This window comes from Coregonus lavaretus (genome assembly GCF_964263955.1).
Source record: "Coregonus lavaretus genome assembly, chromosome: 14".
NCBI classification, from domain to species: Eukaryota; Metazoa; Chordata; class Actinopteri; order Salmoniformes; family Salmonidae; genus Coregonus; species Coregonus lavaretus.
The window spans coordinates 31,436,352-31,461,249 of record NC_140001.1 but is presented as its reverse complement, the minus strand read 5'-3'; the positions used below and the strand labels follow the sequence as shown (position 1 = coordinate 31,461,249).

Below are 24,898 nucleotides of genomic sequence, written 5' to 3'. Positions count from 1 at the left end.
TCCACGTTAACATGGCCAACACCCCTGTAATCTACACCCTGGTTCATTGGAGTAATCCAGTAGATTTGAATGGGGAAAATGGATGTTGACCACTATGTATTTACTGAACCAGGTGGCATAGCTGTATTTAAACCAGTGGTCTGGTCAGATCAAAACTGTCCTCTTGACTAAGGTCCTGGTAGTACAGGTCCTTAAAGGGGTCAAGTTTGGTCTGGACTGGTCTGGACTCTGGTGATGATTCCTAATCTTTCAAATATTTAATTTTATGCTTGCCACAAAATATTCTCTGACCAAAGTTTTAGCTGTAGCTTTTATATTCTTTCCGAATTAATGCACTTTACGTAACTAAGGCTGATGCAGGATATCCTCTGTGTTTTTGTGTATACTGAATATTTTAATTGCTTATTTTTCAATAATTGATGTTAACATGTTTTGCAGTGTAATAATTGGTTGTTTGATTTTGCTGTATTTTACTGTGGTCTTATTATTGTTAAGTGTAAGTATGTGTATCTGGTTGAATTGAACTTCAACCACCACGGAGCAATCTGCTTGACAGATATTGTAACAAACTGTAAAGGTGTCCGCATACATAGGTTTGGTTAGCTCCTAGCAGAATTCAGCTAGGCGAAGTGAATGTCTGCGCTCGCATTCTCCCTTAAAATACATTTGCTTGAAAAACGAGAAAAAAGCAGCAATATTACTGTTTGACGCCGTAGCCAGTACACTTCCTCAAAATAGTCCAAATTAATCTAAAATAACTCAAGAAATCTGTAATTAATTTAGACGTTTTTGCAGAGGAGGTCTTACATCTAAAATGTTTGGTGCAGTATTTCTCAAGTGAAAAGATTTGCATGAAACGAGGACACTCAGTGTTTGAAATTCTTCTTTATTCCATGAATTCCAGTTTGAGGTTTCAACTATCGACAACCTTCCCTCTTCCAAGCACAGTAGACACAAAATGACATGATAGTGGTAGAGTTCAGAAAAGAAAAGACAAAAAAAGAAAAATTACTAAGAGGTAAGGAAGATATCCACCATGCCTCTGCCTTCTCAAAACTCTGAACCAAAATAAGATAATTAAAATTGAGAAATGTATGGGGTATTAGTTTGGCAATCAAAGATACTTACACACAGAGAGTTGAAATTGTCAAAACAGAGGTAACAAGAGACATTGAGCCAACAGTGGGACATTAGGCAGAACCAGAGACATGTATTTAGTAGGCCAATGAGGTTTCTGCATTATGATGCATTTACATGACACTTAAACATTCTATGGCAGCCATGTTAGCTTCCCATTAACATTACATGGGGAATATTTAAACAATGCTATGTAACAGAATGTTGGCCTAACTTTCTAAATATATGGCTCTGGGCAGATCATTCAGCCATTGTTACATTGCTTTATGTTCTGGAATGGGAATACAACTCAGTCAACAAATCTTACTGTCAAGGTGGAATCTTCAAGTTCTCTGTACTACAGATATTTTCCCTGATTTGGAAACAGAAAATCAACCGGTCGGTCTCATTTAAAGTTCTAAGCCGCCCATTTTGTTGCAGTATGCTCGTGTCAATGTGTCCTTGTTTATGTGTCACTGAAAGTGGACATCCATCCACAAAAAGGTCTGTAAAAGGTCTGGGACAACAGAACATCATGACATTTAGAAATAAGTTATTCCTTGAAAACAACTCCCTACTGGCTTTGATAGAATCAATAGAATGTACCACAAATACACAAAACAAAAGTCTACTGTCAATCAATTTTTTTTGTCACAAGTCAAAATTAGATTAAATACATGATCTCAGGCAAAGTGAAATTATACTACACAATCAAACCCTACTAAAAAGGTGCTCCCACAGAAAAGAGAATATGTCTGCTTATGGGGAGGAAGTGGAACAAAAGGTTGACTTCAGACTTGTTTGTTTCAAATAACACCATATCCCTGTAGCTCAGTTGGTAGAGCATGGCGCTTGCAACGCCAGGGTTGTGGGTTCGTTTCCCACGGGGGGCCAGCATGAAAATGTATGCACTCACTAACTGTAAGTCGCTCTGGATAAGAGCATCTGCTAAATGACTAAAATGTAAAATGTACACCACTTTTGATCAGAGCCCTACGTGAATTAGTAAACTCCTGGTGAATAGGGTGTCATTTGAGACTTGCCAACTGACTGTCTGCTCCAGTGCCATGGCATGACAGATGTTTGTTTACGTCGTGGTATTGCTAAGGAGATAATACAGAGAGATGGTGAACCTAAAAACATCCAAAAAACTACTTGGTTCTCGACAGTCTGTCCATTTTAATACAGTACTGGAGGTCTCAGAGGGTGCTAAGGCCAAAAGACTCAGGAGGTGTGTGTGTGTGGCATAAAAAGGGGGAGATGTGTCCAGGTATCATTGAGGTTTTGTCAGATCCGGGATCTTTCCCTTCCTTCACCCTTCCCCCTCTTCTCCTCTTCCCTCCATCCTTATGCCTCCAGCTCAAAGCCCATGCCAACCTTGTGACCGCCTGTGTTGAAGTTCTTCCCATCGATCAGAGCTGAGAGAGTCAGCTTCACTCCTACAGAGAGAGACACCAGTCTTAACACACAAAGTACTGCTCCTTTCATATATAGAGCATAGACATCACCTCTTCCTTTCTTCTACCCAACTCCTGTGGTACTAATAGGCAAGGTGTGTAGATATAGACAGATGCAGCTAGGTATCTGGTGTAAAGGTCAGTTTGAGTTACCTGGCCGGAGGGCCTGTGTGTAGCCAACTCCAATCAGACTGGCGTTGTTGACTTTGGCCTGCAGGAGGAGACAGACAGACACAGAGAGGTGAGACAACCATGTATTTGGATGGTTGTGTGGTTCTGTTTCTGGCACTATGGACTGGTATGTGGTTCTGTGTGGTTATATATGTGTGGTTGTGGAACCCACAGACAGGGAAGCGTCCTTGTCCAGCTGGTATTTGGCTCCGATGCCGAAGCGTGTGTTGTTGCTGCCGGCCGTCCAGGCCAGGTTGATGGCTGTCTCCAGGTGGCAGTTCACCTTCTGGTAGATGGAGCCACCAAACTCTGTACCGTCGTTACTGAGAGGACAAAACACCATGGGCTTAATCAGTAGGGTGCTACATAGCTCTTAAATCAACTTCTGGTGGATCATGACAAAAATAAATACGCATGGAGAAAGCAACTCTGCGCAAACACAAAGCAAACTCTTCTGGACAGTGGTTAGGGTTAGGTGTAGTGGTACTCACACATTGGTGTGGAGCTGGAAGTCCCCAGCCTTGTATCCCAGGGCAAAGTTGTTCTGGGACAGTTTGGACTTGGCTGTGTCAAAGGCCATCTGGTACCCAGCCAGCCAGCCCTCATAGCCCAGCACGGCAGCAGCGTGGACCGTGGGGCCGGCCATGTCAAAGACCAGGTCACAGCCCAGGTTGATGAAGTCCCGCTTGTAACCAGTCTTCAGCTTGGCACTCTTCTTACTGCAGACAGAGGGGAAGGGGACAGGAGGAAAGTAGAGAGGGTGTCAGGATTACTGTGACATTATGGGCCCCAATTTGACAACGGATGAAAAAAACTGCCCAAGTGACCGTTTTACTGCCTTTACTGGTGCTGTTTATTTCAAAATCCTTCATGTTCATGTGCACTACTAAGGCATATGGAGGGAGGTAAAAATTGACCAGTGAGTGATTAGCTTACCCAGTGTTGGGCACAAATGATGTGTCCAGAGCCAGCTTCAAGCCCTTAGCCAACTACAGAAACACAGGACAGAGAAGGAGATACATTACATACACAGGAGGTTGGTGACACCTTAATTGGGGAGGATGGGCTCATGGTAATGTCTGGAGCAGAATTTGTGGAATGGTATCAAATACATAAAACACATGGTTTCCAGGTGTTTGATGCCATTCCATTTGCGCCGTTCCGGCTATTATTATGAGCCATCCACCCCTCAGCAGCCTCCTGTAATTAGATATTGGTGAACAGCAGACACAGAACAATGAGAACAATAAGGGTAATAATATTACTGACTAAACTCTGGGTTTAATGTTCATAGTCTATTGGATGCATTTACATACTGGTGTTCAATGAGTTAACATTAAGTGCTGTCAGGAGCTGGTTTGGTGCGGTGTAACCTGATTTTGGGCTAAACTGGTTTCAAACTCACCTGGTCCTCCATAGAGACCTCGGTGGTCAGGGTGTTGTCTGTGTTCCATTTCTGGTTGAAGCTCAGGCCCAGCTCCTTCACCTTATATTTGGTCTCCAGGTTACCTGCTGCCTTCCCTGTGTCAGTGTTACTGGAGCCTGAGGTCGCAAACTCCTGAGAGATGGAAGGAGAGTGGAAGGTTAGGAGGAGGGAGAGAGGGGAGTTAAAGAAGGAGGGAAATGATGGATGGTTAATTGCAAAAAGTAAGAGAGCAGAGCAGAAGAAACTGGAGCAAGGGAGAGAAAATGGAAAAGAGAAAATAAGGGGAAGTGTTAAAGAGAGCTGAGCACACTCCTCACTGATGAGAGAAAGAGACGGGGGATACAGAGATAAAGAGAAAGAGACAGGGAAAGAGATAAGTACCCCTACCACATCTCTGCCAAGCAATTCCTCTCAGGTTTGCATGACTGAATGTAGTCAGCAGCTACCGTTTTGAGTAGTGGTAGATGCCCAAGCCAGTCATCTGGTCACTGGCAGACCAGTAACCTGTAGACCAGTAACCGGGCCAGTTAGACCAGTCTAAAGGTGTGTCCGGGGATAGGAGTTAATGTCATAATGGCCTTAGCAGTGCAAAGGGAATGGTATCAATCAATCAGATGGGACACTGCTGCAAGAAAAGCCTGCTCCACATACACACACAGACACACACACACCCTTACCATCTGACAATGAAGTCCAGAGAGGAAGCAGAAAAAAGGCAGAGAAAGAGAGAGGAAGATATAGTTAGGTCAGAACCATACAGATATTCACATTAATCACTTTTCCACTCCTTCAGAAAATAAGATTCTAATTAACATACTGTATGTACCAGAGACACCAAAGCTGCACCAGCTTGTTTGAACTGTGAATCAGAGATATAGAGATTCCTCTAATTTACAGGATACGGTTGACTTTTGGGGGAAAATATTAAGTCCAAGTAAAGTGTATTTCATGAAATCTTTGTGATTCAATTCAGTCGCAGGGAGAGGTAGATTAGTTATCCAAATGGGTGATATACTGTATGATATGGGCAATTCCGTGGGAAGGTCAACCTGAGCATGCCAAAATAAAGTCAGTCATTTCCAAATGAAACCACGTTCATAATTATGCTTAAGGTCTTGTTGGAGTTCAGGCTTTATTTGAAAAGTTTAATTTTGACCATTTACAGCATAGGTGGCCAAGTCTCAAAAAAGGCTTTTCAGTCAATCATATTTCATGGCTTTTAGAAAGAGCTCAGTAGCTTGTTTTTCCACTCACAGCTGTCCCCCAGTATTAGTTGTGAAGATGAGATGTTAATGAAGCACTACAGACCAAATTGAAGTGTCTTGAGTTGTGTTTTTTGTTCTACAGTCTTGTAAAGATAGGGGTGTGAATGGCACAGACAATGTAACATCCATAAAGTTTTAAGGAAATGTTTTAGTAAAACATGCACCTTACATCGGATCATCTTGAAACGTTCTCTGTAAAGATAACTTTCAAGGTTGTATAAGGGTCTATAATTGGTTTCTCTCTTTTCATTGTCAGTATCCTTTTTCAGCATTATGATATCCGTAACATCCATTGCGGTTGTGGATGTGATGGATATTGATGTATCATATCTTAGCTTCAGAAGATTGTGCATTCACCACATTTTGTGTGCTTGTTCTGGGATGTATTCTTCAGACTTTTACTGAAGCAATTCTTTATCTTGAAAAATATGTGTTCTAGCTAAGATTCTCTCTGAAAATATATGCTGAAATGCATTTCTCACCCATGGCAGTACAGTGTTTTAGATAGAATGATGATAAAGAGTGTTTTTCAACATCTGTGAATAGTCCTGGAGTGTTTTTTTTCTTCTTCAAATGAAATCCCCCCAAAATATAACGACTTTATCCAGTGTCCATAAAGGTGGATTGGCAGTATAGGAACATGTATATTGTCTAATTTGCATATTTCTGAAAAGTTGTAATACAAAATAATCTTATATTTATGTCTTCATTCGATTGGTAAAGGTTACTTTTGATATATATAAAGTGGAGAACAAACAATGTTAGGGTGTAGTGACTGGCCTTGTATACTATTCAGGCTACCTGTAATTATGCAATGCTAAAGTACTGTGCCTTCTGCTGTCCTTTTAAAAACAATCCAAATGACAACAAATTATGATAGATTTTGATAATGAAATCTTTGAGATTTGAATGTCTATTTCAGACTCTGTAACATCCATAATGGAGGGTGTAACATCCATAAGTCGTTTTTTCCTCTCTAAAGTAATAATGGAAATGACAATATTTTCAAAATTATCGTTTTTGTGTTCAGCCAAGCCTTTCCTTCGAAATGGCTATCCATGTTTTGACCTGACTTACAACCTCACAGACTTTTGCTATTATGTTCCGTCTCCCCATAATGCTTGTCCATTCCATGTAGAATCCATAAAGCCTCTTATTTGCTTTATTTCTCCAACATGACAATATTTAAAAGTTCGCTGGGGGCTATACACTCCCCCCAAGGGGTAATATAAACATACACATCAACATTTATAATTTGTTTGTCCATTCTGTGAGACATTAAAGTTGTGATTTTGCTTGCAAATGTAATGTCCATAACTCTGGAATCGACCATATCCAAAATGTGTACAGGCCGAAACAAGATGAAGATGAAGATAATGACAAAAAACAACATAATCCTGCACACAGTATTGTTGCCCCTAACACCTTTTAAGAGAAGATAATGCACAGTTTTTAGGAAGCAGCAATGCTATGAGCGGTATCCATTTTGTTCTAACGTAGAGGTAGATTGTAGTCAGACAGTGACGTGCCAAGCTGACTGGGTTAGACAGCCTGTTAGACTCTCTGGCAGACACACACACACACACACACTGCCAGCAGACAGTGAGTCAGCCATTTTGACTTTCCTGTTACATTTTACATTTTTACTGTTCAGCCCTGAGGTTAGGGTCTAGACATGCAGCTTATAAGGCTAGACTACACAAACACACACACACATACACACAGACTAATGCATGGGACACTCTGTTCGAGAGTGGCCTAAATGTGAATGTTACACATCTGTGATAAATGATTTGAAAAACGTGGTTTATTTCATTCCCAGCACCACAATGTAATGTGAACGTGTGTGTTAGTATTTCTCAAATATTACACATCTGATCACTGAGTGTTGCAGGACAATTCCAGATAAATACAGTGCATTCGGAAAGTATTCAGACCCCTTGACTTTTTCCACATTTTGTTACTTTATAGCCTTATTCTAAAATGGATCCAAAAAAAATACAAAAAATGGAATCAATCTACAAACAATAGCCCATAATGACAAAGCAAAACGTTTTTATTTTTTCGCAAATTTATTAAAAATAACAAACTGAAAAATCACATTTACACAAGTATTCAGACCCTTTACTCAGTACTTTGTTGAAGCATCTTTGGCAGCGATTACAGCCTTGAGTCGCTACAAGCTTGGCACACCTGTATTTGGGGAGTTTCTCCCATTCCTCTCTGCAGATCCTCTCAAGCGCTGTCAGGTTCGATGGGGAGTGTTGCTGCACAGCTATTTTCAGGTCTCTCCAGAGATGTTAGATCGGGTTCAAGTCCGGGCTCTGGCTGGGCCACTCAAGGACATTCAGAGACTTGTCCCGACGCCACTCCTGCGTTGTTTTGGCTGTGTGCTTAGGGTCGTTGTCCTGTTTGAAGGTGAACCTTCGCCCCAGTCTGAGGTCCTGAGCGCTCTGGAGCAGGTTTTCATCAAGGATCGCTCTGTACTTTGCTCTGTTCATCTTTCACTCGTCCTGACTAGTCTCCCAGTCCCTGCCCCTGAAAAACATCCCCACAGCATGATGCTTCCACCCCCATGCTTCATCGTAGGGATGGTGCCAGATTTCCTCCAGGCTTGGCATTCAGGCCAAAGAGTTAAATCTTGGTTTCATCAGATCAGAGAATTTTGTTTCTCATGGTCTGAGAGTCTTTAGGTGCCTTTTGGCAAACTCCAAGCGGGCTGCCATGTGCCTTTTACTGAGGAGTGGCTTCCGTCTGGCCACTCTACCATAAAGGCCTGATTGATGGAGTTCTGCAGAGATGGTTGTCCTTCTGGAAGGTTCTCCCATCTCCACAGAGGAACTCTAGAGCTCTGTCAGAGTGACCATCAGGTTCTTGGTCACCTCCCTGACCAAGGCCCTTCTCCCCCGATTGCTCAGTTTGGCCAGGCAGCCAGCTCTAGGAAGAGTCTTGGTGATTCCAAACTTCTTCCATTTAAGAATGATGGAGGCCACGGTGCTCTTGGGGATCTTCAATGCTGCAGAATTTTGTTGGTACCCTTCCCCAGATCTGTGCCTCGACACAATCTTGTCTCGGAGGTCTACGGACCATTCCTTCGACCTCATGGCTTGGTTCTTGCTCTGACATGCACTGTCAACTGTGGGACCTTATATAGATGTGTGTACCTTTCCAAATCATGTCCAATCAATTGAATTTACCACAGGTGGACTCCAATCAAGTTGTAGAAACATCTCAAGGATGATCAACAGAAACAGAATGTACCTGAGCTCAATTTCGAGTCTCATAGCAAAGGGTCTGAATACTTATGTCAATGTAAATTTTCAGTTTTTTATTTGTAATACATTTGCAAAAAATTCTAAAAACCTGTTTTCTCTGACATTATGGGGTATTGTCAAATCAAATCAATGATTTTTATTTATTTAATCAATTTTAGAATAAGGCTGTAACGTAACAAAATGTGGAAAAAGTCAAGGGGTCTGAATACTGTAGGCAGAGGAGTCTACTCCCAGCTAGGGAAGTTGTGGGTTTTTGGTTTCCCATTGGTTCTGGGAACGAAGCCATAAGTTTCCTGACAGGTAAAACTGAAGGTTTTTTAAACATTCTGAGAACGGAAGTGAAAATGTTGTCTGTTCTGGGAACGTTCATTTTTAGGTTGCAGGGACGTTCTGAGAATGTTTTAATATGGTTCCCTGAAAGTGTTCCTGGGAAGTTATATTAACGGATTAATAGGTTATTTTACGGTAATTAAATAACGTTCAGGGAACCTATGATCTTCTGTTCTCTATCCATGGAATTAGTCCTCTGCGCCACCAGGATGGAGCTAGCATGCCATGTTTTTTTTACTCATACAAAGCTGTTCATTTTAGTCTATTCAAACAGACCCAATTTCAAAGGAAACAAACACTCATTAAGATCAGGAGTGGCCAATTAGTGGGCACGGCCAACACACCTGAACACACAAGATAGAAGATAGAAAGAGTTTTGTTGACGCTGAGAACAGAATGTATATGTTTTTAAATAACATTCTTTGAACATTCTTTGAACGTTACTAATGTTTTCTTGTGGTTTTTATGGAAAGTTTTCTTAATGTTCTGAGAACATGACTTTAAATAGAACCATGAGGAAACCTGCAGAAAATGTTATGCTGAAGTTCTGAAATTCCCTCCTAAGAAACATTTGGTTCTCAGAACGTTATGTGCTAGCTGGGTATCCTGCACCATTCCCAGAATGTTGTGGGAAGGTTGTATGCACCAAGCTCTAAGAAACATATGGTATAACGTATAAAACAGAGGAGGGGGAGGAGGAGGAGGAGGGGAGAGAGAGAGTTCATTTCCTCAGTGAAAACAATGTACTGAGCAAATGTCAAATTGGCGTTTTACCAAATTACCGTACGACAGACGACGTATTCACCCTGCATACCCTAATTGACAAACAAACAAACCAAAACAAAGGCAAAGTCTTCTCATGCTTTGTTGATTTCAAAAAAGCGTTTGACTCAATTTAGCATGAGGGTCTGCTATACCAATTGATGGAAAGTGGGGTTGGGGGAAAAACATCCAACATTATAAAATCCATGTACACAAACAACAAGCGTGCGGTTTCCACAGGGCCGTGGGGTGAGACAGGAATGCAGTTTAAGCCGCACCCTCTTCAACATATATATAAACGAATTGGCGAGGGCACTAGAACAGTCTGCCGCACCCGGCCTCACCCTACTAGAATCTGAAGTAAAATGTCTACTGTTTGCTGATGATCTGGTGCTTCTGTCACCAACCAAGGAGGGCCTACAGCAGCACCTAGATCTTCTGCACAGATTCTGTCAGACCTGGGCCCTGACAGTAAATCTCAGTAAGACAAAAATAATGGTGTTCCAAAAAAGGTCTAGTTGCCAGGACCAGAAATACAAATTCCATCTAGACACCGTTGCCCTAGAACACACAAAAAACTACACATACCTCGGCCTAAACATCAGCGCCACAGGTAACTTACACAAAGCTGTGAACGATCTGCGAGACAAGGCAAGAAGGGCCTTCTATGCCATCAAAAGGAACATAACATTTGACATACCAATTAGGATCTGGCTAAAAATACTTCAATCAGTTATAGAACCCATTGCCCTTTATGGTTGTGAGGTCTGTGGTCCGCTCACCAACCAAGAATTCACAAAATGGGACAAACACCAAATTGAGACTGCATGCAGAATTCTGCAAAAATATCCTCTGTGTACAATGAAAAACACAGAATAATGCATGCAGAGCAGAATTAGGCCGATACCCGCTAATTATCAAAGTCCAGAAAATAGCCGTTAAATTCTATAACCACTTAAAAGGAAGCGATTCCCAAACATTCCATAATAAAGTCATCACCTACAGAGAGATGAACTTGGAGAAGAGTCCCCTAAGTAAGCTGGTCCTGGGGCTCTGTTCACAAACACAGACAGACCCCACAGAGCCCCAGGACAACAACAACAACACAATTAGACCCAACCAAATCATGAGAAAACAAAAAGAGAATTACTTGACACATTGGAAAGAATTAACAAAAAAACAGAGCAAACTAGAATGCTATTTGGCCCTAAACAGAGAGTACACAGTGGCAGAATACCTGACCACTGTGACTGACCCAAAATTAAGGAAAACTTTGACTATGTACAGACAGTGAGCATAGCCTTGCTATTGAGAAAGGCCGCCGTAGGCAGACCTGGCTCTCAAGAGAAGACAGGCTATGTGCACACTGCCCACAAAATGGAGGTGTAAACTGAGCTGCACTTCCTAACCTCCTGCCAAATGTATGACCATATTAGAGACACATATTTCCTTCAGATTACAGAGATCCACAAAGAATTCGAAAACAAACCCAATTTTGATAAACTCCCTTATCTACTGGGTGAAAAACCACAGTGTGCAATCACAGCAGCAAGATTTGTGACCTGTTGCCACAAGAAAAGGGCAACCAGTGAAGAACAAACACCATTGTAAATACAACCCATATTTATGTTTATTTATTTTCCCATTTGTACTTGAACTATTTGCACATTGTTACAACAATGTATATAGACATAATATGACATTTGAAATGTATTTTCTTTTGGAACTTCTGAGTGTAATGTTTACTGTTAATATTGATAGTTTTTTTCACTTTTGTTTACTATCTACTTCACGTGCTTTGGCAATGTTAACATGTGTTTCCCATGCCAATAAAGCCCTTAAATTGAAATGAGAGAGAGAGAGACAGAGAGAGAGAGAGAGAGAGAGAGAGACAGAGACAGAGAGAGAGATTGTACTTACAACTCCACTCTGGGCCTTGGTCTTTAGGTCCAGTTTCACGATTCCAAAGCCTGGAGGTGAAAAGAGAAAGAGGAGAAGGAAGAGAAAAATCATGTCTCTATTCATACAAAATAGAGGAGCAGACCACATTTTGATTTGGGATACTTCTCTGTAGCCCTTCGTTATTGTATACATCATTTACATGACGGTTTTCATTGAGGGTCATCCAAGCTTTAAAGCTTTATAGTTGTGAAACAAGAACATTTGCAGAAAAGTAGATCTAATGGTATGAAACAAAGATGACAAGAGGCACTGTTTGACTCACTATAGATGAGCATGAAACAAGTCTAAAAACACACACACACTGAGTCCCAGCCCCCATCCGCTGACCCCTGGGGTCGTAAATAAGGTTAGAGGTCACAGAGTCCTTCATGACCAGCTGAGGTTTATGTCTCAGAGAGAGAGAGAGAGAGAGAGAGAGAGAGAGAGAGAGAGAGAGAGAGAGAGAGAGAGAGCCTAAGAGCTTACAGACACATGAAATATGTAATTGTGTCCTCCCTTTCTCCTTGCGTGTGGTGGTGGTGGGGGGGGGGGAGCAGGGGGATTTACTGACTTACCATAGCCCTTGCTGAAGATGTCTTTGGCGGCTTTTCCCAGGTCTGAGTATGCAGGAGGAACAGCCATGGCGACTGTGGAGAGAGATAGACAGGTTTGGGTGTATCTCTGATACTACAACATCACTTCTCTGACTCACAGGAGGCAAAAGGCTGTACAAATGTAGCGCAACCTCCAGCACACAAGCAAAACATCACATTCATTCTATGCAGAAAAGGTCCAACACAGCACCTACCTATGACTTCACACAGAACACTGCTGTGTTCTAGTGAAGTGGCATTGCACTGAAGCAAACACACACAGCATCTAGGCCTACACACAGTGTCCACCGAGCATCTATCTATGCGTTCACAGTCACACACACACCACACACTGCTCTAGAAAGGTTTTCAACAGAAGCAAACACACACCAACATACACACCACACAGCATCTACTAACTAGAGGATCTACAGGCCAACTAATGCCTTACCCTTGGTAAGTCCCTCGTACATTCCTTGACTGTGTCCTAAATAATATCCACACTAGCATACTAGGCTATTTAGTATGAATGGTCAATACATTGCTTCATACTAAAGTAGTATCCAAAGTTTTGTTGAAGCCTTTATTAAGGCGTGCTTTGTAAAGCCAATGTACTGTCAAGTACTGACGGCCAGGCCAGCTACACTAGCCCTGCCTGGTCTGGTCTACTGGGCCTGTGATAAATTGCCTCTCGCTACCCCATACATCTCCACTCAAGCCCAGCCAATTAGTTTAACTCAGTCCATTATCGAACCGCTAGCTAGCATGGTTTAACTTAATGGTATTGACCACTGGTATACCAGGTAATCATCTCTCTAAATAGGAAACCACATGGCACCATATTAGGCACAGCCTGAATGGGGCCATGGTAAGATTAAAGTGTGTTTGATTTTGAGGTGAACTGTGCCTTTAAAATCCTGCCACTTCTTTTGCCTAAGTCAGCATTGTTAGTAGCTAGCTGCCTGGGTATGAAACTGTTAGCGTGAAGTGGAAGAAGATGTATGCCATATAGCAATCACAGTATATATACCACAGCACTCGCTCTACTATGTGCTATTGAGCGACAGTAAGCCTAAACCAGAGTTTGGCTGGTCAGCAACTATCACCACTGCACTATGCTAGCTTTTATAATGTCACCAGGGTCCCCTGTGTCTCTGCTAGGATAAATGACTGGCGTGTGTGAGAGTGTGTGTGTGTGTGTGTGCGTGCGCATTGGGTATGAAGGTGACTTTGCCATGGCAGTGTGTCTCTTTCTGCTCTTGCTGGTGACCAGGGGCTGTGTCCTAACCCTCCTACCTTTCAGATTAGTGGCTTGTCATATTGAACATATCATGTTACTAATCAAGTCCTTTCAAATCAGAAGTCATGAAGGAATAGAGACAAGGACAAGGCAATCTAAGACTGTTAGGACAAAGCCTACTCTCTGACACGTGTGTTTGTAATAAGTGCTATACATCTGTAACATCTGAATGAAAGACTGATAACATCTTTGTCTTCCCCACCTCCCTCTCTCCCCCACCTCCCTCACCTCCGTATCTCCCGCACCTCCCACACTCCCCCACTCCGTATCTCCCCCACCTCCAACACTCCCCCACCTCCAACACTCCCCCACTCCCCCACCTCCCTCACTCACCCTTGTGGCAACATGGCACACAGGGAGCTCCTTTGTTCTGACTGGCCTGTGCTGCTGGACTCTCCCCCTCCTTCCTCACCAGGCTCGCCTTCTCTCCTCCTTTGTCTGACATGACTCTTCACATGTGGGGAAGGAAGGACAGAAGACTTTGGCATGCAATCTCTCACTGTTTTCACAACAATGCTGGTGGTGTCTGTACTCTGTAGTTGGTCTGCTTCGGCTTAACTGGACTGGACACCTTTGTGAATTTGTATTGAGTTTTAGGTGCTACCTTTTGTTGGAAGTGGTTTTGGAAAGGATAGCCGAAGCAGTCTTTAAGTTTGTGGTCTCTTAGTTGCATGCCCTATACTGGCATGGTTATCATCACAGTCCATGCAGCACTGTGACTCTAAAGCCACGTATGCAATCAAACTATCAGATATACAATATCAACTGTCCCTTTCCTCTGAGCTCTTCACATTTGGCAGAACACATTCTGTTCCCCATGTGCACGTCTCCAGGGCAGGGCCTGCAACTATTACGCTAATATTGAACCAAAGGGTGTGTCCTCTACACTGATAAAGCAGTGCTCTATGGGGCCTCCCGAGTGGCGCAGCGGTCTAAGGCATCACTACAGACCCGGGTTCGATCCCAGGCTGTGTCGCAGCCGGCCGCGACCAGGAGACCCATGAGGCGGCGCACAATTGGCCCAGCGTCGTCCGGGTTAGGGGAGGGTTTGGCAGGCCGGGATGTCCTTGTCCCATCGGGCTCTATTGACTCTGCATGCACGCTGACTTCGGTCTCCAGTTGTACGGTGTTTCCTCCGACACATTGGTGCGACTGGCTTCCGGGTTAAGTGAGCAGTGTGTCAAGAAGCAGTGCGGCTTGGCAGGGTCGTGTTTCGGAGGATGCATGGCTCTCGACCTTCGCCTCTCCCGAGGCCGTACGGGAGTTGCAGTGATGGGACAAGAATGTAACTACCAATTGGATATCACAAAAATTGGGGAGAAAAAGGGGTAAAAAGTACAAAAATAAATAAATAAATAAAAAATGTCAAAACTCTGCTCTATGGCCCGTATGACTGACATGTTGGCTGACATGTTTATCACCCAAAGCCATAGGCTGTATAGACGACAAACACACGCCCACCTATGAGAACATTGTGATCTGGTAACACACACACACACAAACAATACTGTGGTACCGAGAGCATCTGGTGATTTGGGGACACAGAGCGGTGAGGTGGATGATTGGTTTCCGTGGTGATGGTTACCCTGGTGTCACTGGGAATTTAGCACACACGCACAAACACACGCACGCACGCACGCACCTCTTGTCCTCTATGTCTGTCTCAGTGCTGTTGTCTATGCTCAAAGGCTTTATGATAGTCAGCTGACTGATGCAAGGGGGGCATTCTGCAGACTCAGCATGGTGTGGGATCTGTCTTTGTCAACACCCCCCCCCCCCCCCCCCCGACACATACAGACTCACACCCTGCCCCCTTTATTCCCTCCTTACTCAGTCCCTTCTTCCCAGCTTCCTCACCCTCTCCTACCCCTTAACCTCTGTTCTATAAATAACCCAGGTGAACTCGACACCATACCTCATATGGCCACGCCATTTTGAAATGGGTGCTTTACTCCTCTACTTCCTGCAACCCTAACCTCACACACTCCTCTCTCCTCCCTTGACCCCTACTTTTCTCTACCTTGACTCCCCACCCCCGTTCTCCACTCCCCACGCACAGCCCCCTCTCTGACCCCTTCACTAGCCTGTCCCCCAAACAATGTCAAAAACACATTCACTGAGCTCTAGGGTCACAACGACATTCATAAATCAGCTACGCACAGGACAGGAAAACAACTGCACACTCAGACAATAACATGGCTGCCCCAAATGACCAGATGGGCATAACACATCCAGTGGGATCCTGGGAAATGTAGTTACCAACCAGACATCATTCACCATAGTAGTCCTTGGTCTTTATACCATTCACACAAAATAAGCATAATTGTTGGGGAGATCAGTTAGCTGCAAAAGTTATTATCATGCCAGCCCAAAGACACTGGTTTGGTGATGGAGACTGACTAGGGACAGGCGAGGGTGACGCTTTACTTAAGGTCTGCTTATAAACGGCTTACAAACCATTATTATATGCTTGTTACTCAGTAGTAACCGTTTTTTAAACCATTATACCTTGGTCTATTTTTAATCCAATGTTTAACAAATGATGTAGGCTAATAATGCTCAGTAATTAATAAACAGATCTTCACATGCAGTGTAACCCGGCCGGGCCTATGTGGCATGTTGGTATTGGAATGTGTGAGATAAGGTCGAGGGAAGTCAAGTTACACCTTGTGAATTTATAGCCTGAATGCATGGGTTAGCTATGGCTACCCAGGGCCGGTCCTTGCCGTTCTGCCGCCATAGGCGAGACCAATGTCCGTGGATGTGGAAATCAAGGCCGGTCCGGAATTGCACCAAAAAAAGATGTCCAAAAAGCGTCGGCCCGTACTTACTGAGGTGTAGCCTACAGTGCTTTTTTGTTTAGTTTTCTTTTAGTATTAATTTTTAATATTTTTTCATAAATTTTTGTGTCCTTTTTTTTCAGGGGGTAGATCATCTTTAATATTGCAGATAAATTGTAACTTCCATCAATGTAATTGTCTGCATCCCTTCCAATCCCCCATATGTTGCAGGTAGCTTAGTGGGTAAGAGCGTTGTGCCAGTAACCGAAAGGTCGCTGGTTCTAATCCCCGAGCCGACTAGGTGAAAAATCTGTCGATGTGCCCTTGAGCAAGGCACTTAACCCTAATTGCTCCTGTAAGTCGCTCTGGATAAGAGCGTCTGCTAAATGACTAAAAATGTAAAAAAAATGTTGTTTTTTTGCAAATATACATACATACATACATACATACATACATACATACATACATACATACATACATACACACATACATACATACATACATATACACATACATACAGTGGGGGAAAAAAGTATTTAGTCAGCCACCAATTGTGCAAGTTCTCCCACTTAAAAAAATGAGAGAGGCCTGTAATTTTCATCATAGGTACACGTCAACTATGACAGACAAATTGAGGAGAAAAAATCCAGAAAATCACATTGTAGGATTTTTAATGAATTTATTTGCAAATTATGGTGGACAATAAGTATTTGGTCACCTACAAACAAGCAAGATTTCTGGCTCTCACAGACCTGTAACTTCTTTTTTAAGAGGCTCCTCTGTCCTCCACTCGTTACCTGTATTAATGGCACCTGTTTGAACTTGTTATCAGTATAAAAGACACCTGTCCACAACATCAAACAGTCACACTCCAAACTCCACTATGGCCAAGACCAAAGAGCTGTCAAAGGACACCAGAAACAAAATTGTAGACCTGCACCAGGCTGGGAAGACTGAATCTGCAATAGGTAAGCAGCTTGGTTTGAAGAAATCAACTGTGGGAGCAATTATTAGGAAATGGAAGACATACAAGACCACTGATAATCTCCCTCGATCTGGGGCTCCACGCAAGATCTCACCCCGTGGGGTCAAAATGGTTACAAGAACGGTGAGCAAAAATCCCAGAACCACACGGGGGGACCTAGTGAATGACCTGCAGAGAGCTGGGACCAAAGTAACAAAGCCTACCATCAGTAACACACTACGCCGCCAGGGACTCAAATCCTGCAGTGCCAGACGTGTCCCCCTGCTTAAGCCAGTACATGTCCAGGCCCGTCTGAAGTTTGCTAGAGTGCATTTGGATGATCCAGAAGAGGATTGGGAGAATGTCATATGGTCAGATGAAACCAAAATATAACTTTTTGGTAAAAACTCAACTCGTCGTGTTTGGAGGACAAAGAATGCTGAGTTGCATCCAAAGAACACCATACCTACTGTGAAGCATGGGGGTGGAAACATCATGCTTTGGGGCTGTTTTTCTGCAAAGGGACCAGGATGACTGATCCGTGTAAAGGAAATAATTAATGGGGCCATGTATCGTGAGATTTTGAGTGAAAACCTCCTTCCATCAGCAAGGGCATTGAAGATGAGACGTGGCTGGGTCTTTCAGCATGACAATGATCCCAAACACACCGCCCGGGCAACGAAGGAGTGGCTTCGTAAGAAGCATTTCAAGGTCCTGGAGTGGCCTAGCCAGTCTCCAGATCTCAACCCCATAGAACATCTTTGGAGGGAGTTGAAAGTCTGTGTTGCCCAGCGACAGCCCCAAAACATCACTGCTCTAGAGGAGATCTGCATGGAGGAATGGGCCAAAATACCAGCAACAGTGTGTGAAAACCTTGTGAAGACTTACAGAAAACGTTTGACCTGTGTCATTGCCAACAAAGGGTATATAACAAAGTATTGAGAAACTTTTGTTATTGACCAAATACTTATTTTCCACCATAATTTGCAAATAAATTCATAAAAAATCCTACAATGTGATTTTATAGTTGACGTGTACCTATGATGAAAAGTACAGGCCTCTCTCATATTTTTAAGTAGGAGAACATGCACAATTGGTGGCTGACTAAATACTTTTTTTCCCCACTGTACATATACAGTGCCTTGCAAAAGTATTCATCCCCCTTTCTTTTTTTTCCTTCTTTTTTTTAGTATTCATCCCCTTGGCGTTTTACCTATTTTGTTGCATTACAACCTGTAATTTAAATGGATTTTTATTTGGATTTCATGTAATGGACATACATAAAATAGTCCAAATTGGTGAAGTGAAATGAAAAAAATAAGTTGTTTAAAAAAATTATTATAAAAAAATAACGGAAAAGTGGTGCGTGCATATGTATTCACTCCCTTTGCTATGAAGCCCCTAAATAAGATCTGGTGCAACCAATTACTACCTTCAGAAGTCACATAATTAGTTAAATAAAGTCCACCTGTGTGCAATCTAAGTGTCACATGATATGTCACATGATCTCAGTATATATATATACACCTGTTCTGAAAGGCCCCAGAGTCTGCAACACCACTTAGCAAGGGGCACCACCAAGCAAGCGGCACCATGAAGACCAAGTAGTTCTCCAAACAGGTCAGGGACAAAGTTGTGGAGAAGTACAGATCAGGGTTGGGTTATAAAAAAATATCTGAAACTTTGAACATCCAACGGAGCACCATTAAATCCATTATAAAAAAATGGAAAGAATATGGCACCACAACAAACCTGCCAAGAGGGCCGCCCACCAAAACTCACAGACCAGGCAAGGAGGGCATTAATCAGCGGCAACAAAGAGACCAAAGATAACCCTGAAGGAGCTGCATAGCTCCACAGTGGAGATTGGAGTATCTGTCCATAGGACCACTTTAAGCCGTAAACTCCACAGAACTGGGCTTTACGGAAGAGTAGCCAGAAAAAAACCATTGCTTATAGAAAAAAAAAAAGCAAAAAGGCATGTGGGAGACTCCCCAAACATATGGAAGAAGGTGCTCTGGTCAGATGAGACTAAAATTGAGCTTTTTGGCCATCAAGGAAAACATGTCTGGCGCAAACCCAACACCTCTCATCACCCCAAGAACACCCTCATGTTTTTCATCGGCAGGGACTGGGAAACTGGTCAGAATTGAAGGAATGATGGATGGCGCTAAATACAGGGAAATTCTTGAGGGAAACCTGTTTCAGTCTTCCAGAGATTTGAGACTGGGACGGTGGTTCACCTTACAGCAGGACAATGACCCTAAGCATACTGCTAAAGCAACACTTGAGTGGTTTAAGGGGAAACATTTACATGTCTTGGAATGGCCTAGTCAAAGCCCAGACCTCAATCCAATTGAGAATCTGTGGTATGACTTAAAGATTGCTGTACACCAGCGGAACCCATCCAACTTGAAGGAGCTGGAGCAGTTTTGCCTTGAAGAATGGGCAAAAACCCCAGTGGCTAGATGTGCCAAGCTTATAGAGACATACCCCAAGAGACTTGCAGCTGTAATTGCTGCAAAAGGTGGCTCTACAAAGTATTGACTTTGGGGGGGGGGGGGGGGGGTGAATAGTTATGCATGATCAAGTTCTGTTCTTTAGTCTTATTTCTTGTTTGTTTCACAACAACAAAATATTTTGCATCTTCAAAGTGGTAGGCATGTTGTGTAAATCAAATGATACAAACCCCCCAAAAAATCAATTTTAATTCCAGGTTGTAAGGAAACAAAATAGGAAAAATGCCAAGGGGGGTGAATACTTTCGCAAGCCACTGTAAATACATATATATACATACATACACATATCCTTTTTTAAAATGTATTTTCCTTTATTACTTTCCAACCCCACCACCCCTCCCTTAATTGGAGTAAACTAGTGAATAACAACGCTTAGGCCTCTACTTCCAGCTTATACATACTATATACATTTTATGGACACAGTCAATTTTACAATAATTTTATTTTGCTTGTTTTTACTCCTGAACTTCCTCTACCCTCAACCTCTCCGATCATTTTCATGATGTCCATCCGGTTTGCCTCTACATGCCATATACCCCAAACTGTGCTCTTTCACAAAAGTTCTCAACCTATATACTTATTATAGCCTACAGGGTTGCCTGAAATTGATTTTATGTGGTAAGCCTACCGTTTGTATCACAAAAAAACGACATCCAGACAGGACCAAAAAAAGATGTCCAAAAGACATCGACTCGTGCTTACTGGAGTGTAGCCTACCATGTTGGCCCACACTGACATTTTATGAATGTTCATTCATGTGGTAGGCCCACCGTTTGTAAAACAGGCCATTGCATTGGCTTTATTAGTCCTGATTCCTGTGACTAATCGATTTGGCTATTTAAGCTCTGAATATCAGCTACCCAACTTTATCAGGAGTTATTGCGAGCCTGTCTGCAATGTGTTTACACAGCGGGAAATGCAGAAGTATTTTTTTTTTTTCGCTACGATCAGCTTGTCAAAAATTGACGGATACAAACTTGAAACCACTGATCATGCCAATGGAATCCTGGACAACACTCAGACATCATTTACAAATGAAGCATTTATGTTTAGTGAGTTCGCCACATCAGAGGCAGTAGGGATGACCAGGGATGTTCTCTTAAGTGTGTGAATTTAAAAATTGCCCTGTCCTGTTTAGCATTCAAAATGTAAAGAGTACTTTTGGGTGTCAGGGAAAATGTATGGAGTAAAAAGTACATTATTTTATTTAGGAATGTAGTGGAGTAAAAGTAAAAGTTTTCAAAAGTATAAATAGTAAAGTACAGATACGAAACAAACGACAAGTAGTACTTTAAAGTATTTTTACTTAAATACTTTACACCACTGCCTAGATTGTGATTAACAGCATTATTTTAACGAGTCTAAACTTGAATGAGCGTAGTAGATGGTGAGGTGGCTCTAACAATCGAGAGTGGATTATTTATTTGCTGCATGTTACATCAGAACCAGCGTGCGTAAAGACCACTGTGCCAACCCGAAGACAAACCTAACCCTCCTTGTTTTTAGGGTACAAACCATGCTGTTAATGGCCTTCAAATTTACAAAACATTTTACAAAAACACGGACACTATCATATAGGGTGTAATTTATGGGCTGACATATATTTTCATTTGGAATAGACAAATGGCTAGCCTAGGTCTCCATTGTTCATAGTTCAATGCATTGCTCAGTTTGCAAAAATCAATAGCGCTAGAACTATAGACAGTCTCTCGAAAGAATTATAAATCACTAAATCTACAATACAATTGACAATAACTCTAACCATTTTAATAACCAGCTGAAATTCTGAGACTACATGTAATTGGCACTAAAAGTGAAATACTGTGCGTAATGCTCACTAGTTCGCAAATCTGTTTATTATAGGTTGTATAGCCTATAATAAACGATATAGCCTATAAACCTGCATAGTCTAGTGCTATAGGGATCTCATTTGTCCGAATAATTATTAAATATCCCTAAAGTGCTCTGATATATACCGTTTTTAGACAGACAGGCCTGTATGTCCTGCAGCCGCTACTATCCTGTGGCCTACCACACCGTACTCTAGCTTCCACACTTTACGCGTCTGAGCCATCTAAACAACAATCAAATGAGTCAAATATATTTTCAGTATCAATCCAATAGACAGGCTTCTCCGTGAGAGCTTTTTAGAATAAAATATCGCTCAAGGTGTCATGAATTCCCTACCTTATTTGCGGGGCGATGCGCGAAGTTTCAGAACGCTCTGTGTCTCGCGCAATAGGGCACAGTGAAGGAGAAAGCACAGAGGAGCGGACTGAGCAGGCGCAATCATTCTGACACAAAGGGCTGGGTCGCTGTGTAATTGTCATCACCTAGAAATGTGAGTTATAGATCTGTCATTCTCATTGAAAGCAAGTCTAAGAAGCGGTAGATCTGTTCTATGTGCACTATTTCTATGCTTCCCGTTCATAAATGTCATTTTTTTGTCTTTTACTTTCGGTTTTGTAAACCGACATCAACCAGCTGAAAATACAATCATTTTGGTTATTGAAAATACATTTCACAGCGGTTTAGATGGTACAATGATTCTCTACAATATACATTGCTTGTTTTGTCCCATAAACTGAAATTAGGCTAACTATTAGAATTTTTGCAACCAGGAAATGGTGGAGCGATTTCTGCATATTGCACCTTTCTTTGACAAGTTTCTGTTTTCTCAATGACATTCAAATCAGCATTGAAAAAAGGCAAAAGTTTATTCCTCCTGAGCGAGTCCAGGGCCTTAGTCAGAGTTAAAGTTGAAGTTAATTTACTGCATTCCTATACAATTTAAAAACCCTAAAATGCTATTTGGAGAACAACAAAAACAAGCAAAAATTATCCTAGCCATTATTACATTGGTTGCTGTAGCTTCATTCACTCCAGTTGATCTACAAACACATAGCCTATTAGCTATACAATTAGCCGCTGCATATTAACTCAGCACCGGGATTAAAAACAGAGGGATCTGTTAGCAGAAAAAGTTTTTATTAACAAAAGGTAAACAAATAAGTTTGCTTGACATAACTATTTGTTGTTGTTGCAGTTTTACAGCTAATTTCCTGCAATTCTACACAATTTGTCATGATTGCCATGTTAATATGATATCTGAGTGAGAGTGACTAACAAAATCAATGGGGGCCCCCTGGAGGTCAGGGCCCCAGGGCATGTGCCCTGCGTGCCTGGTTGGTATTTCGGCCATGATTAGACTAACTAGACTAATTTACTGAAATGGGCTGATTGAGTGACTGTCGGTGAGTGACATATAACAAGAGGAAAACTGCTGATGGACAACCAAGTTTCGAAATTGCACTTTGTGTATTTTATTATTCTAACTCTCAACAGTAAATTGAGACCACGACTGAGTCCCCCCCCCCCCCCCCCCCCCCCCACGAAACCTCTGTGTTTTATTTATTTGTTTATTTGTTTACTTGGATCCCATTAGCTTTTGCAAAGGTGTCCTCATATGTAGCTACAGCCCTGAGCGAGTCTGACCACAAGTCAGACACCACTATGATGACACACCAAATGCGTTTGATGGATCGCGGGAAAAGAGCAGAGATAGGCTTTTGTAGGCTACAGTCCAAGCTATGTTTTCCAGTGGTGCAACTGTTGTCGGCATCCAAAGATTATACAACTTGAATAAACGCTCGGAGGTAAGGACGCCAACAGTGGTGTAGCCTATGGGCGATACGGATATCACTTTTATTGATATCTATATACAGTGAGGGAAAAAAGTATTTGATCCCCTGCTGATTTTGTACGTTTGCCCACTGACAAAGAAATGTTATAAATTGATTTGCATTTTAATGAGGGAAATAAGTATTTGACCCCCTCTCAATCAGAAAGATTTCTGGCTCCCAGGTGTCTTTTATACAGGTAACGAGCTCAGATTAGGAGCACACTCTTAAAGGGAGTGCTCCTAATCTCAGTTTGTTACCTGTATAAAAGACACCTGTCCACAGAAGCAATCAATCAATCAGATTCCAAACTCTCCACCATGGCCAAGACCAAAGAGCTCTCCAAGGATGTCAGGGACAAGATTGTAGACCTACACAAGGCTGGAATGGGCTACAAGACCATCGCCAAGCAGCTTGGTGAGAAGGTGACAACAGTTGGTGCGATTATTCGCAAATGGAAGAAACACAAAAGAACTGTCAATCTCCCTCGGCCTGGGGCTCCATGCAAGATCTCACCTCGTGGAGTTGCAATGATCATGAGAACGGTGAGGAATCAGCCCAGAACTACACGGGAGGATCTTGTCAATGATCTCAAGGAAGCTGGGACCATAGTCACCAAGAAAACAATTGGTAACACATTACGCCATGAAGGACTGAAATCCTGCAGCGCACGCAAGGTCCCCCAGCTCAAGAAAGCACATATACAGGCCCGTCTGAAGTTTGCCAATGAACATCTGAATGATTCAGAGGAGAACTGGGTGAAAGTGTTGTGGTCAGATGAGACCAAAATGGAGCTCTTTGGCATCAACTCAACTTGCCGTGTTTGGAGGAGGAGGAATTCTGCCTATGACCCCAAGAACACCATCCCCACCGTCAAACATGGAGGTGGAAACATTATGCTTTGGGGGTGTTTTTCTGCTAAGGGGACAGGACAACTTCACCGCATCAAAGGGACGATGGACGGGGCCATGTACCGTCAAATCTTGGGTGAGAACCTCAAACAGGGCATTGAAAATGGGTCGTGGATGGGTATTCCAGCATGACAATGACCCAAAACACACGGCCAAGGCAACAAAGGGGTGGCTCAAGAAGAAGCACATTAAGGTCCTGGAGTGGCCTAGCCAGTCTCCAGACCTTAATCCCATAGAAAATCTGTGGCGGGAGCTGAAGGTTCGAGTTGCCAAACGTCAGCCTCGAAACCTTAATGACTTGGAGAAGATCCGCAAAGAGGAGTGGGACAAATCCCTCCTGAGATGTGTGCAAACCTGGTGGCCAACTACAAGAAACGTCTGACCTCTGTGATTGCCAACAAGGGTTTT

At 42.5% G+C, this 24,898-nt stretch overlaps 1 protein-coding gene and 1 pseudogene across 3 annotated transcripts in view; one reads left to right on the top strand and one right to left on the bottom strand.

Annotated features, from left to right (window-relative positions):
* The window catches only part of LOC311141118, a 44,895-nt pseudogene extending 43,928 nt beyond the window's left edge, over positions 1-967 (top strand). The window contains exon 8 of the transcript in view: positions 905-967. The product of the transcript in view is annotated as an uncharacterized misc_RNA (transcript). The remainder of the gene's footprint in view (positions 1-904) is intronic.
* On the bottom strand, positions 867-22,173 carry LOC311141566 (non-selective voltage-gated ion channel VDAC2-like). 2 transcript variants are annotated; one of them, XM_084176933.1, is made up of 10 exons: positions 22,087-22,162; positions 13,970-14,085; positions 12,319-12,390; positions 11,723-11,772; positions 4,150-4,302; positions 3,681-3,733; positions 3,236-3,463; positions 2,917-3,067; positions 2,727-2,784; positions 867-2,555 (listed from the first exon to the last, which is right to left on the bottom strand). In XM_084176933.1, the coding sequence occupies exons 2-10, from the start codon at positions 14,079-14,081 to the stop codon at positions 2,464-2,466; spliced, it is 969 nt and encodes a 322-aa protein (XP_084033059.1). In that variant the 5' UTR covers positions 14,082-14,085; positions 22,087-22,162; the 3' UTR covers positions 867-2,463. The 2 variants fall into 2 exon arrangements, with proteins under 2 accessions (XP_084033059.1, XP_084033060.1); XM_084176934.1 differs by lacking the exon at positions 13,970-14,085 and having other exon boundaries at positions 22,087-22,173.
* Between the last annotated feature and the right edge of the window lie 2,725 nt (positions 22,174-24,898).